At 31.2% G+C, this 14,594-nt stretch overlaps 1 protein-coding gene across 1 annotated transcript; it reads right to left on the bottom strand.

Annotated features, from left to right (window-relative positions):
* Window positions 1-5,064: 5,064 nt before the first annotated feature.
* Window positions 5,065-10,667, bottom strand: LOC148181524 (uncharacterized). Its single transcript, XM_088041116.1, has 3 exons — window positions 10,496-10,667; window positions 6,804-7,027; window positions 5,065-6,019 (listed from the first exon to the last, which is right to left on the bottom strand). Exons 1-3 carry the CDS (start codon window positions 10,587-10,589, stop codon window positions 5,552-5,554), a joined length of 786 nt encoding a protein of 261 aa, XP_087897242.1. The 5' UTR covers window positions 10,590-10,667; the 3' UTR covers window positions 5,065-5,551.
* Between the last annotated feature and the right edge of the window lie 3,927 nt (window positions 10,668-14,594).

The following is a 14,594-nucleotide window of genomic DNA, read 5'->3' as shown; positions in this document are numbered from 1 at the left end:
AACTCAAGAATTATTACGTCGATTTTTCATTGTGAAGCATCACTGGACAGAGCCAGATCTTGCCTTTTTGATGGGCTGAAAATGCATCTCTTATCGTTTAGAAGTTACAGGATAAAAAACCTTAAGAAGTTTTTAAAAATTAAAATAATAGAGGGTGAAAATGTTTGATAGAAATTGTTCAGAATTTTCTGTAAAACCCAATAGGTAACTGTTCAACACAAATACTCGTCAATCCGTTGGAAAGGTAGTAGTACTACAAAATTAACAAATAAAATAAAAAAAAATAAAATTAATCAATAATTTTGCATCTTCACTTGAACTTTTTTTCGGACAATTTGGTGGCGTACCCAATAAAGATATCATAAATTTGACGTAAATTTTTTCTGGGGCCATAAAATTATTTAGATTGATACGAAAACGTCTCCATATTTATTTAACATAGAAAAAAAAATGACCAACTTTTTAATTGCTTTAATTGCTGCTTAAGTTTTGTTAATGATTTTCCATCCTGACCAGTTAAATCATTTAGAAACGCAAGATTTATGTAAAAACTACAATTTTGTGGACAATTTTTAAAAGTTAACTAAACGTATATTTTTTCCTTAAAATCTATTCATATTCTTTGTCATCTATCTTCTAAATAACAAGAAGTATTAACATCTTTACCACCGCTTTAGAGAGCAGATATCTTAACCTTTATTATGACAATTAAAAATCAAAGTACTAATTTAGGAGTTATATGCAAAAAGATTTTAAAAAGTTGTAAAACCGTTCATTTAACGAAATTTTCATCCGTTTTTCTCAAATATTTTAGCAAAAACAGACTCTTCGGGCGACTTCAATGGTTCGTTGGGAACCTTATTTAATTACTTTTTCAACAAGGTATTATAAAGTATCATAATTTTGCAAGTTCTTGCTCAAAACTCAAAAAAGAAAAGTGAACGCGGTGTACTCAAAAAAAAACTTATTTTACAAATATTTCTGAATCTTGACCTAATTGAACAAAACAGACTTTAGATTTAGAACCAGGAGAAATTTCAACTTTTACTGTTTCAGTAAAAATTTTGTTCAAAATGTGTTGACTAGTGTATTAATATTTTTAGTGCGATCACCAATTCAAACAATGAGTGAATTTTGCGTTACTCTTTTCCATGCGTTGCAAACTGATGAAAATCCTCTTATACTAATATTCATTTGTAAAAATGGAGCTAAACATGTTTTCCGCATGTTGTATGACCCTTGACCAATGTGGGTAGCAATTATATCAGATTATAAGCATAAAAGCACGGAGTGAATGCTACAAAGCCAGCTTATAATACGTACAATCAGACAACTCAAAGTACGTTCAGCAATCAAACCGTTTCATAATTAATAATTATTATTTTACGTATATTTATCACAACTCTAATCAATCTCGTCAAACTATTTATTAACGATTAATTATGATAAAACCACCTCAAACGTATAATCGGTTTTACAAAGATAAACTCAAATTTAATATACAATAGGGAAATCCAGGCAATGTCAACAACATCTCTCACAAAAAGAAACATTTGTAACCGACATGAATTTAATGAGGTTGTCACTACTGGAAACCACTATTTATTATATCACATTACAGACACTTTTTACCCACTTCTGATTCTCTAAAGTGTAAACAGCGTGACACCTGGAGACCCCCGCTGAGTTAAGACCACCTCTGCGCCCCCTCGCGACATCAAGCCCTCATGATTACGTTCTACATATTAATTGAAAGGTCGAATGACCAAGAGCCTGGAAGAACTCTTTCGCTTCGTTAAGAAAAATTTCGATGTCTTGCTGCGTTGCGGTGAATGGTCGGCAGAGCTTTTCTGAAACGAATTGAATACTGTATAACTTACACCTATTCTCAAATTACCTGGTTAATAACATATAATGCTCTCTGAATGTGTTATTGTATATTTTATGCTTTCTTTATGGGATGTTTACCGCACGCCACCTGGACTGTAAGAAGATATCATTGTTGAGGTTTCAATATGCTGGACGTATCACGGAGAGGAAAATCGGTGATATCTTTGCTACTGGGCTTTGTTTACTTTGTTCAATGGGGGCTGTACAACCGGGATTGTTCATTTTTAACGCTGAAAACTTCTCAAGAAATTGCAAAAAGATTTTTATTTATCTTCAATACGTTAATTAATTGTGCGAATTTAGGAAAGCTTTGTTGTGAGGGAAAAGTTATTAGATCAAATGTTTTTCAATATGTCAATATTTTAAGACATATGTTTCTATTGTACTTTTTTTACTCAAAGATTTTCTAATAAATTCTATAACTTTGAAAGTTTTAATGCCAAAACGTTAGATCAGTTTTTTGAAAAAAAAAATTAAATTTGTCTTACTAACAAAAAAAAATCCAAAACTATTATTTTTTGTTGTTCTCAGAATCTGTATTTTAGTACACTTAATAAGAAACTCCAAAAAAATAATGTTCCCAAATTTCATTGCTTTAACGTTAAAACTTTTGGATTTACAGGATTCAATATCAAATTTTAAATTTTCAAAAATTTTCTTTGTGGCTCTCAAGTTCTATAATTTAGCACACTCAATAAGCACCTCCAAAGTAATAAATTCCCGAATTTTCATTGCTTTAACGCTAAAACTCTTAGATTTACCGAATTTCATTAAAAATTTTAAATTTCAGTTGGTTGTCCAAATACAAATTTCTAAAATTCTTTATTCATGTTCTAAGATTATACAATTTAACGCAAGCAATAAGCTACATTAAAGTAACAAATTCTCCAAATTTTGTTGCTGTAACATTAGTACTGTTAGATTTACAAAATTTAATAAATAATCTTGAATTTGAGTTCACTTTTCAAATATAAATAAAATATAAATGTTTACCTCTTGTTCTAAAATTATGGTATTTAACAAAAGTAATAAGCACCCTTAAAGTAATAAAATCTCAAAATTTCATTGCTTCAGCGTTAAAATTGTTACATTTACAGGATTTAATAGAAAATTTTGAATGTAAGTTGTCCAAATGTTGTCCAAATAAAAATTTACTAAAATTTTTACCTATTGTTCTAAAATTATGCTATTCAGCACAATAGCACAAGTAACAAGCACCCTAAAGTTAATACATTTCTCAAATTTCATTGCTTTAGCGTTAAAATTGTTGCATTTACAGAATGTATTAGGAAACTTTGAATTTCAATTCGATTTCCAAATAAAAATTTCTAAATTTTTGGTTTTTTGCTTTAAAATTATCTTATGTAGCACAAGTAATCAGCACTCTTAAAATAATAAATTTCACAAATTTCATGGTTTTAGCGTTAAAATTGTTGCATTTACAGAATTTAATAGAAAACTTTGAATTTTAATTCGTTTTCCAAACATTTTTTTTTTAAATTTTTGTTTCTTGTTAAAAAATTATGCAATTTATCACTAGTAATAAACACTCTTCAAGCATTAACCCTGCCAAATTTTATTGTTCAAACCTTGAAACTTTTGAATATTAAATTTGAATTTGAGTACGTTTTCAAAATAAGTCCAAATTTCTGAAATTCATACTTCTTCTAAAATTGCAGTTTACTACAAGCAATAAGAATTCTAAAGTAATAAATCCCCCAAATGACTTTGAGACGTATTCACTTTTAACATCAAAACATAAATTTTTGAAAATTTTAATCTAAATACTGTTCCAAAATTAAAACGAGAAAACTTAATAATAAGAAGTGTTTCTGTTGTCTGTAAATAAATATGAAAGTGCCGCTAAAAGTCCATTTTGTTCTCCAATTCATCACTCATTTCATTATCACATTCATAATTAAAATAAAATATGATTTGTTATTATTAGATACATATTATGAACTCGCGTTATTTCCCAAAGATAATTTATGATTTTGATGTTTACATAGAGCTTATCGAATCGATTCAAACTATTATAAACGGGCTCTCGGACTCATATTAAAAATGTAAGTGGCTTAAAGCAGATCCTGTAGGCAAATAAAGGCTCAATTTAAATTTGATCCTTATTAAATTGGTCTTTTGTTTTTTGAATTGCGCTCTCGAGATCTCCTGCATGCTTTAACTCCCATTCAGCGTTCCTTTTATTGAAAAATGGGAAAATAAAATTACACATGTTTTTTGCAGCTAAAACAAAGCACTGATTCGATCTTTTAATGTTCCATTAACACAATGCCGTTTTAATAACTGCATAATGGCTCAATATTAAGCGATACTGCGACATTGTGTTTTTACCGTGACTAATAAGGTTATGCAGGTGTTTTATGGTAGTTTTTCATAGAGTCTGGTTTTATATGAGACCGTTTATGGCACCCAAATGGCTTAATACTGACGTTATAGCGAAACTAATCACTTTGCTATAGAGAAAACGTGCTCCCTTTCAAATTATCAACGCCATCAAATACCTCCAGTGCAATGTCAACCATAAAGAAAACTTTATTCTAATTGATCCACCTGTGCCTGTTATTAGTGCAATAGAATTTTCAATTTGCCTGTAAAATCAATTTTTTGCTAATAAACTTACAGAAGTTATTGGCGAGGCGAGGGATACGCTGTTTAGGGTTCTCACGGGGACACTAATGGGCGGTGTTGCGGACCAATAAGCATTGACACCCGCCGAGAATTGGAAATCAGAACTCGGACTAAATCATTATTATAAAGATCACACTTCAATTAGTTTATCGAAAAAAGGGAGAATTCGACTACATCTTCTGGTTCAATGCTTTTGTATACTGATATGGATGGGAATAATTATTTCCTAGGTGCAGCGGAGGTTTCATTTCAACCCCCATAAAATGTTGTTGTTCTCAGATTTATTCAAGACACTGAGGTCAAAGCAAATATTTTTGATTCAGTAGAAAACCCCGATAATTACCCTCAAACGCTTTGTTTGCTTTCAGACCACCTCATTTGCTTATTTTTCTGATTTAGGTAAAAGAAAAATGCGGTTAATGTTAACATGTTTATATATTTGTGGAATAATTAAATAATTATAATAACAATCAGTTGAGAGTTTGCATTATAATTATTATAATAATATTGTTACAGTTCTTACATTCTTACTAAGTAAACATCCAAGTAATCACGATTAGTTAACAGATCAATAAACACGCCACAAACTGAATTTTGTCTATTGTCGTTTAATATCCCCATAACTAAAAAAAATGTGAAATTTGTGACTTTATAAAGTCGAAACTTTCACAACTCAGTCTATTAAAAAAATTTCATAAATCACATTTTCTACATTAAAGATATGTTATATCTACTTAATAAATAATTCTATTTACACAAATATTTACAATATAAAAACTACTCTTCTATTTCTTCCGTGGTTAATAAAAAAATTGGCGAAAGTTGTGTTAACGTAATTCTAAAGTTAGTGTAAAGACCCAATTAAAATTAGCATTACAATTAAGTAGTTATGATTAAAATTAGAACTATTGTCGATTTATTGTTTTCCAGTTTTCCCCCCTCATTGTGTTAGTAAACCATTTCGCCAATTTTTTCCAAAAACAGAACGCAACAATTGCTTTGACTAACATTTTTACGACTTGGCGTGCAACTTCTGCGGTGAGGACGACGGCACTAGAATTTCTTGGGTTCTTAACCTTAAAGCTTCCAAAGCAGATGGCGAAAGCTGCGAAGGACTCGCAGATTCCGGACTAGAACTCCTGGACCTCTCATTAGGCATTGCACTTAACGTGTTGTTTAACAAACTCAACTGGGGGACTCCCCCAGCGAGCACATAATGTGAAAGAAAAGCGTGGAATGTCGGTACGTTCACCGGAGCTTTCGGTGGCCACGGCAGACCCATGGCTGGGTTAAACATGGGAGGAAACGGAATGCTGGGCCAGAATGGGTCGCTGTGACCTACGGAGGTCATAGGTAAGTGACCGTGTAAGGCGAATTCTGGGATTCCAGACTGCTCGGTTGGGTGCATGAATGGGACTGCTTCGCGGCCGAGAGCTTTTTCGCGCTTTCTCCATTTGGCGCGGCGGTTCTGGAACCAGACCTGGAAAAAGAAATTTTTGTTAAAATTGGAACAGTGAAGGGGTGTAATTCGGTTCAAGCTCCATCGACTTATCTCCGAAATCTGCATTAGATGATTCAGGACGAAATCGTTAATGCCAGGATAATGGCCATCATGAATTGCATCTTAATTGGTAACAATTTAGATAATTAATCTGGCTTGTAACAGCGTAAGTAGCGTCGCAATTGGGCATTGTTCGCCACAATAGAGGTAATCGGAACCGGTTCCGGACCCCAGAATTCCCTCTGATGTCTCATTTAAAGTGCCTCCTCGCTTCATAGATAAAATGATGGAAAGCTGTGCCTCTTCTAATTGCCCTTTTAGCCATACTTCTATCAAGCTCCAACAAATCCATTTTTTTCGTGTGTGCTCCAATTAATTTTTTGCCTCGAGACAATGCGCGTAATTTGATAATTGCTCAATTAAGTCAAGAGGCTTCTAAGTAAAAGTCGTGCATAGAGTCACGGCGATTTTTAATTTGACAATTAAGTTGTTGAGATTTGTTTCCAAATGTCGGAAGTTTCCGGCCGAAAATATTACGTTCTAATTAATAGATAAAATTAGTCGATTGCTTAATGAATAAATAATGTTTATGGATTACCTGACTAGATTATAATTGATATGGAGGAAATTAACTAGAACATTATTTAATTAACTTGTTTTTATGAAATCTTCCATTATTAGCTCGGGCCCTATTAACGGGAGTGTGTTTACCGTGGAAAATTATGGCGACGGTTCCAGAAAACCAAATTTTCTCTTCACTTACTTGAACTCTGGCCTCGCTGAGGTCCAGCCTCATGGCCAGTTCCTCTCTGGTGAAGACGTCCGGATACTGCGTCTTCTCAAAAGCCCTCTCCAGCTGGTGGAGCTGGTACGTGGTGAACGTGGTCCTCGACCTCCGTATTTTCCGGGGTCTGGAGTCGCTGACATCTTCCATGGTCTCCTCAACCATCTCCCCATCGCTCACGGAATCGACTTTCGAGTCCGTCTCTGCAACAAATGAAAAATTGAAACGCTTTAGAAATAGAGCCGCTTAGCGGCTTTGGAATTTGCCTTGTTCATTATCTCCGTATTTCCATATTTTGATGCGGTCAAATGTGTATTCGAATAAGATTAAACTCGTAATTTAACCATGTTTAACAGAACGAATCAGCATTCTCTTTTGTAGATGTGTTTTCGAGCTAACTTCGGCTTGAAATTGGTATTCATGGTGGTGCCTTGTGTGTTTAAAAGCTTTGACATGTCCAGCCAGCGTATAGATTTATTTATGCAAATTGAATACTAATCTACTATGTGAACTTTGACATGTATTACATCGTTATTAATTTAGCATTTTGACTAAAATTTAATAGTTCTGTTAACGGTCACAGCTATAAGAAGATTAGCTCGAAATATTTTTCAAAAGTTTTGTAATCAAACATTTGAGAAAGGATCGGGATTTGCGTTCAAGGGTAGTTAAATGCACAGGTAAGTTGCGTTCCCCTTGTTATCCCACTCGATTACAACTTTATTTCGTCAATCATGATTCACCCCTATTTTAATTTAGCTTCGTTTATCCCTCATTAGAATCTATACTGATGCCATCATGTGAAAAAGCCGGATAGAAAATTAATTGTAGAAGGTTTAGGTCACGATATAAGCTGATTTTTTTTACGTCCAAGCACAATTAAAAGCATGGAGAGGAGAAAATCAGCTGGATGTAGCTATTATGATATTTAACTCGGTTTGAAGTCGAGCACTTGGATGGAAACAAGAAAACTAAACTAACATATTTTATTCAAATTAAAATAAAGTTATTCAAACAAGTTCAACCAACCGGAGCTTTGTGATGTCGACGAATCAACACAAAAAAGTTTTCGCTCTTTCCCGTCTTTCATTCTACCAAGTTTTAATTATCTAATGTTGTCTTTTCTGATTTAATATAAATATTGTAAGTATTTTATAAATGAAAGCTCAAAATAAAGTTACAGTAAAGATTGGCAAACAACAAGGGTTTATATCTTTTTATATTGTTTTTTTTAATATTTTTGCTGTCTTTGTAAATCCTAAATTACACTTTTCACTAACACTTTTCAAAAAACAAACTTTAATTTTTAAAAAACATGAAAATGACGGTTTTCAAAATTCGACAGCGATAAAGTCGATAATTGAATTATTTGTTACATGGTGTCTTGGAAACGTGTATCTAAACTTAACTGACTTAACAACACCAAATAATTAACAGATATTAGCGAATCACGGATATCAAGACATACGTTCACAGATTTAATGCCAACTAGATAAATAATTCAATTGACTGCACTATACTACCAACAATAGTCTAAAGTAGAGTTTTGATGTTTAAAATTTTTTGACAGCATCCATTTATATGGAATGATACCAATTTTTTGGTTTTAATTTATTTCTGTAGAACGGAATAAAAATGCATAATATTTCTCTTAAGAAAATAATGTCTCTGTAAAAATAAACATTTACAATACACGTGTACTGTATGATGGTGCATTCAATAAAAGCGATTTAAACTAAGTATGTAGTACCAAAATAAAACAAAACAATTTTATAGGCCAAAAATGCATTAAATTTAAAAATAAATTTAAAATAAACATAATATAATTCTTTTATTTATTTCATAGTAGATTTTTATTAATTTTAAGTATTTATCTCGTTCAAAAAACAATGCAAATTTATTAAAAAAAAATTGTAATAAAACTATGCCTTTAAAATTTAAAAATAATTTTAGAAGATGACAGATTTCAAAATTTAACAGCGACCGAGTCGACAGTTGACATATGTTAAGAGTTATTTATCCTTCTTGCGAACGTGTGTCTAAACTTGACATTGAAAAATGACATAGTTTGCATATATTAAAGAATGCCGGATATAAAGACATTTGTTCACATAGTAATTGTCCACTAGATATCTAATTCAATTGATTCAACAATATGGAAATGCATTTTTGTTTTGGTTTGATATATTTCTTGACGACACGAAACTAGTAAAAACTCAATTTTCAGTAAAATAAAAACTTTCGACAGTAGAGGCCAAATTATTTTCGACATCATTTTATTAAAATTTTGAACATTTAAGTGTAATCTATGCATTACTGTCAATTTGACGTGCAAAATTAATAAATTTTGTCAAAAGTGACAGTAATCATGAAATAAATAAAAGATGCTTTACACTTTATGACAATTAAATGACTCTGACGTCCAAAACATTTTGGTCACAACTGTAATTTTTTTCTTCTTCTTCTAAGAATCATTTTATTGAATATAAGCGATTTAAACAAATTTAAATCAATAATCAAAATTAAATAGGCCAAAAATGCGTTTAATTTGCAATAAATTTAATCATTAATTAAGAAAAATTATTATAGTTAGTTTATTTATTTTATAGATTTTTTTACATTTTTTTAAAATCTTTTTGCATCCAAAAAAATGTAAAATTATTTAAAATGAAGAAACCTTTTAAATTTTAATGAAACATTTTGGGCATTCCACTTAAATTGGAATTAATTTAAAAATTAAATTAGAAATCAGCAAAAATATGTTAACGATTGTTGTCAAAATAGAAGAATTATTGTGTAAGCAAACCAATTTTGACAATAGTATTGATTAACAACTACTTTTACACGATTTAAATCGTGTAAATTTGTTTATTTAATTAAGTAGTTATTTGACTATCAACTTTTAATTTTTTTTAAGCGATTAAAATTTTGATAAACAATCCTTTAGAAAATTAAGAATATTATCGGTAATCCTTAACTCTGTTACTAAATTTTAAAGTGGCAAAAATTAAAAAAAAATTAGCTAGTTTTTTGTAATTTTTATTCATACATTTCTTGGGTCGGATCTTGACAATCAATATTTAAAAATATTTAATTGATTAAATTAGAAAAAAACTTAAAATTGTAATAAATTTTACCCCCTTTCTTGGACAGCTGGCGCTGTTCTTTACATAACAAATTCTTATTGTTCATTTTTCTTAATTTTATTTTGCAACTTTAGCATTTTTTGCAAACGTAAATTACATTTTAAATTTGACGTTGCTAATAAGTTTCTATAGCTAGAAAAACATTGTAACAAAATCTTATGTTTGCTACACAAATCACATCACAAAATTGTTACTCAAAAATGAATTATTGATAAATGACTAGATAAAGTACCAACAAAGAGAATAATAATCACGTTGCAAATTGACAAATAGAAATATTTCAAGCGAACATCATCAATTTCGTCCTTTAACGCAGCCAATTGATTTATTATTACAATCGAAAGAACACGTGTTAGAAAGGGTCAGTATGAAAAGGGTAAAACCCCAACTTTGTTCCCCACGCAGTCTAATTATCTCTCTAATTACAATGTGTCTATCAGATTGTATGTGACACACTATTAATCATTTTTGTTTTTACTTTTTACCAACACGCAAATATCATTTTAAAACAATAAAAAAATTTACCTTCAACTTTCGACGTGGATGATGTAGTAACTCCCAAAATCTGGTCGATGCTATAAACAGCCCTTGGGCGAATTTCCTCTTGATTTTGCGACATGTCAACAGAAGCACTGATGAATGAATAGTAAAACCAACACAGCTTTGAGATGTGATCAGCAAACAACTTGCTTCTCGACTGACTGTTCAACCACTTGTCATACCCTCATATTCGGGGGTTCAGAATAACCCTCCCTTTCGTATCCTCCAATCAGAAAATTAGTATGCTAGTTCCACCACCTGCCCATGCGCACACTGCTGTTAACCACGCCGACGAGATCGTGTTCAAATTAAGATACGCTTTTATTATGTTAAATGTTAATGAAATAGATTATGATGCGAATATTGAAATAAGATTAACGTTTTGAGAAATAATCAGGTGTTTTATTATTGCATTACGAACGTAATATTATTTTAATTTTGTTTGAGTATTTTATTTATTAGGGTGCTATTAATAACGATAACGAGACCAATTTTATGGAATCAGTCCCTTGATTAATTTTTCGAGTTATTTACTATTTTGCGGGTTATCTACAGAACGTGCAAACAAAACGTTTAGAATCAAGACAGGTTCTAAACACTTCATTGATTACATATAAATTATGAAACCTCCCAAGTGACTAAATAAATTGGTATTTTTATCGATTTGTAGCCCTAAGCTAATATATTATTGGAGCAATTAGAACCCATCATTTCAAAACTTAATTTCATTATTGATAACATTTTTGTCACAAGGAAAAAAACGAAACGCACACGATAATCAAAGAATTTTCCTTGTTTAGTTTAAAATTTGATTGCATCCAAGTTATAGCTAATATTTTAATGGTTTTAATTTAAAAATTTTAATAATCCATGAATAATTAAGCCACTTGGTTCGTTACTGCAACTAAAGTAATGAACAGCATTAAAATTTATTCAAGCAGCAACTATTAAAAGGGTAATAAATACTAAACGGCTCTGTAAAAGTGGTTTAGTATTTGTTGTGGTGTTATTTTAATGACTTTACACTCTTTTTTTAGAAAAACGGCGAAATAATGGTTATTGGAATTTTTCAGAAATCTGCTCTTGATAAATTATTTTATTGGTTGGGCGTCACATAACTTAAATATTTTTAAAAGAATTTCACCAAACATATATTGTTTCAGAAAAGAAATTAATTAGTGGCTAAATTCTAAAAATAATTTATAATGTGTTATTAATTAATTAATTAATTAAATAATTAAAATTTAGAGGTTTTAGAACAAACAGAAATTATTCAATTTAAGGAAAACAAAAAAAACATACTAAACACCCAAAGCAGGAGACTTCAAAGTAACAAAATCAAACAAATTGTAAAATAAATTTGAAAAAAGAATAAAAACGGAAGAACAAAAATATATCGCAAAATAGTGGCGGATTCAAATGTTCTATAAGAAGAATAATTATGGAGAATATGAACAATTTGTAAAATTGAAGCTAAACTATCTGAAGTCTCGAAATATTGCAAATATGGACGATTATATGAAAGAAGTAGTCAAATTTAAAAAAAAATAATAAAAATAAATATAATAAAACTTTAAAAACACTTGTAATATTGGTCTTTACAAGCATTTGAAGAAAAGTTCTGTAAAATTTCATAGAATAAATCGCTTCAATTTTTTATAGTGCAATTGTAGACTTGAAGAAACAAATATTTCGATTTACTAATTGAGAGAAATTGGCCCCAAAAATATTTTTAAAACAGTTTCAGAGCTTTTGATTTCTACATTTTCTCACGCTGTTATTATTGCAATATATGATTAATTATCACTTTTTAAGTTATAAAACACCAAAGAATCAAGCCCTTAAAGGTTTACAAATTTCGAAAACTTCACCACTTGTCCTCGGTGCTTTATACCCCTTTCTTAGAAAAAGTGAAAGTTGGCAATCTGATGGTATCATCTCCACTTAATTCTATCACTCCAAAACCTTGAAAACTGATTTTAATTTACATTTTTTGTAATGTATTTTCTCTTTTCGTTTTCCAAATTTAGGTACTCCTAAAAAATAAAAAATTGCAGTTTGACACTAATCAGGAAAATTCTGTCATAAAACAAAGAATACCTGTTTAAACGCCATTCATTCTTAACACCAGGGGTACTGTTATCAGGATAATTTAAGTCTGATTATCACTGTCTTTCAGCTTAACAGAGAGACTTAATCCTCTTTCAACACAATGCAGCTCATGTAAATTGTTACTCTCCCCAGGAGGTATTTCAGCAAAATCTTCAGGTGAAGAATGAGTGTGTTCACGTTTCATTAATGAAAATAATAACCAGCAGAACACAAAAAAATCTGCAGACTTCGATTCATTTTGAATCATTTTGTCTGCAATATTTGTTATATTAATTTCAAAATTGAAGCACCCCTGGCAAATTTTTCATCACCCTTTGTGCATATCCACTGTTGTTTCGATAGTTCTGCTCTAGTTTCTCAATGTAATTACCCATTGAAATGCTTTTCATTAAATGAAATTCGCGAAGTATATCCACAAAACGAAAACGTTCACTTTAATTTGCTTTGTACTAAAGTAGAAAAGTCTACCTGTTTGTAAAGTTTAAATTAAAATATTTCGTTCAAATTAAACCGAAGTTAAAGCAATTCTAGGCTAAATCGACCCGTCTCCAGCCCCAGCAATTTAAGTTAATAGTTTGACTAAAAATCGCGACTATAATAATCAGATGACGAGCGTAATTAACCCAACTTTCTCCTCATAAATTAAACTAAATTTTCTCTTTAAAACTTACCACGGAAAATCATCTAAATGTAATTAGTTGTACACCCCCGTTGAAGTTGTTGGATTCCACCATCTGCAAGGATTATCAACTTTCTAATCCGTCGCCTCGCAGCAGGGTGTTAATCGAAATATTGTGGTTACCATAGACGTGATTATAAATATCCTTGTCCCATTTCAAGCAAAGAGAGATAATGGGTGGCAAAATAATTCTGCACCACCCGCGAGGAGGTGTCAAAATGTTGCGCCCATCCATAAATTCGACAATATTTCCGTCCTAATTTTGTTCCCCGAACTCTTTTTTTAGTTTTGTCGAAATAATAACTCGGTTTGATTCCAATGAAAGAGCAAAACAGAATCGCCGTGAATGGTGTTAGTTCACGGCGCCCTGAGGCTGGCGTCGTCCTGTGGACGCCGGTCGTCCCTCGGAGACGCTTGACACCGAAGCCCGTTATTGGTTTTTACGAGATAAACATGGCCAAAATTAAATCCCCGGGCGCACACACTCTGCAGAAAAACATTTCGATATTTAATTCTAAGTTAATTTCAGCCCGATTTATCTCACCAACAATGGAACAGCTTCACACGATCACAATGAGGCGTTATTTACTCGGACTTAATCAATTTAGAAACGTGAGACGGATCCGGACGAGACAGGATAAGAAGGAAAAAATGTGAAAATCTCTTTTGTTCATGTAATACCTAGGACTTGGTTTTAAAAGGTTCTAATTCGTACTTTTGAAGAATGGCACAATACTTTGTCGGACTAATGCACATTGCCTAAATACCAAAAAATACCTAAACCGTTTTTAAGGGACAAAGGACGAGGGAGAGAGTCGAGATGATATGTACTTACATAATCAATAGGAACGAACCAACAAAAATAGCATAAGAAGTGAGAAACTGTTACGAACTGCCCCTAAATGATAACTTAATTTTTTTCATGCTTTGACAAAAAAAAAACAACCTTTTATAAAACAGATTCTTTTAATATTCCATTTTTTATAAGTATATATTGTACATATTAATATATAAGTAAAAATTCAACACAAATAATTGCCAATCTGCTGTAAAGTTATCATAGAATAAAAACTAGAAATTGATTTCTTGGATTTCTACCTACAATTGGATACATAAACTTTTGTTAATAGGTACAGTACATTCCCGATTATCCGAGCTAATGGGAACCAGCTCTTGCTTCGATAAGAAAAAACTCGGATAATGCGAAGACTGTTTGAAATAAAAAATGTTACACAAAAAATCAACTTATTATTGTTTTTATTTGTTGTACAATTGACAAAAAATTTAAAACTT

This window comes from Gnatocerus cornutus, chromosome 1 (genome assembly GCF_029298725.1).
Source record: "Gnatocerus cornutus isolate USDA-ARS CGAHR chromosome 1, icGnaCorn1.1, whole genome shotgun sequence".
In the NCBI taxonomy this organism is placed as follows: Eukaryota; Metazoa; Arthropoda; class Insecta; order Coleoptera; family Tenebrionidae; genus Gnatocerus; species Gnatocerus cornutus.
Note: the sequence above shows the minus strand (reverse complement) of the source record. Positions and strands in the feature narration are given on the sequence as shown.

What these genes read in the sequence shown, in the direction of transcription:
- LOC148181524 (XM_088041116.1), bottom strand. Translation starts at nt 10,589, where the DNA reads ATGTCGCAAAATCAAGAGGAAATTCGCCCAAGGGCTGTTTATAGCATC. An exon ending in ATCCACGTCGAAAGTTGAAG is followed by an intron (nt 7,028 to 10,495) that starts GTAAATTTTTTT and finishes CATTTGTTGCAG; the next exon opens with AGACGGACTCGAAAGTCGAT. An exon ending in TCAGCGAGGCCAGAGTTCAA is followed by an intron (nt 6,020 to 6,803) that starts GTAAGTGAAGAG and finishes TTCTTTTTCCAG; the next exon opens with GTCTGGTTCCAGAACCGCCG.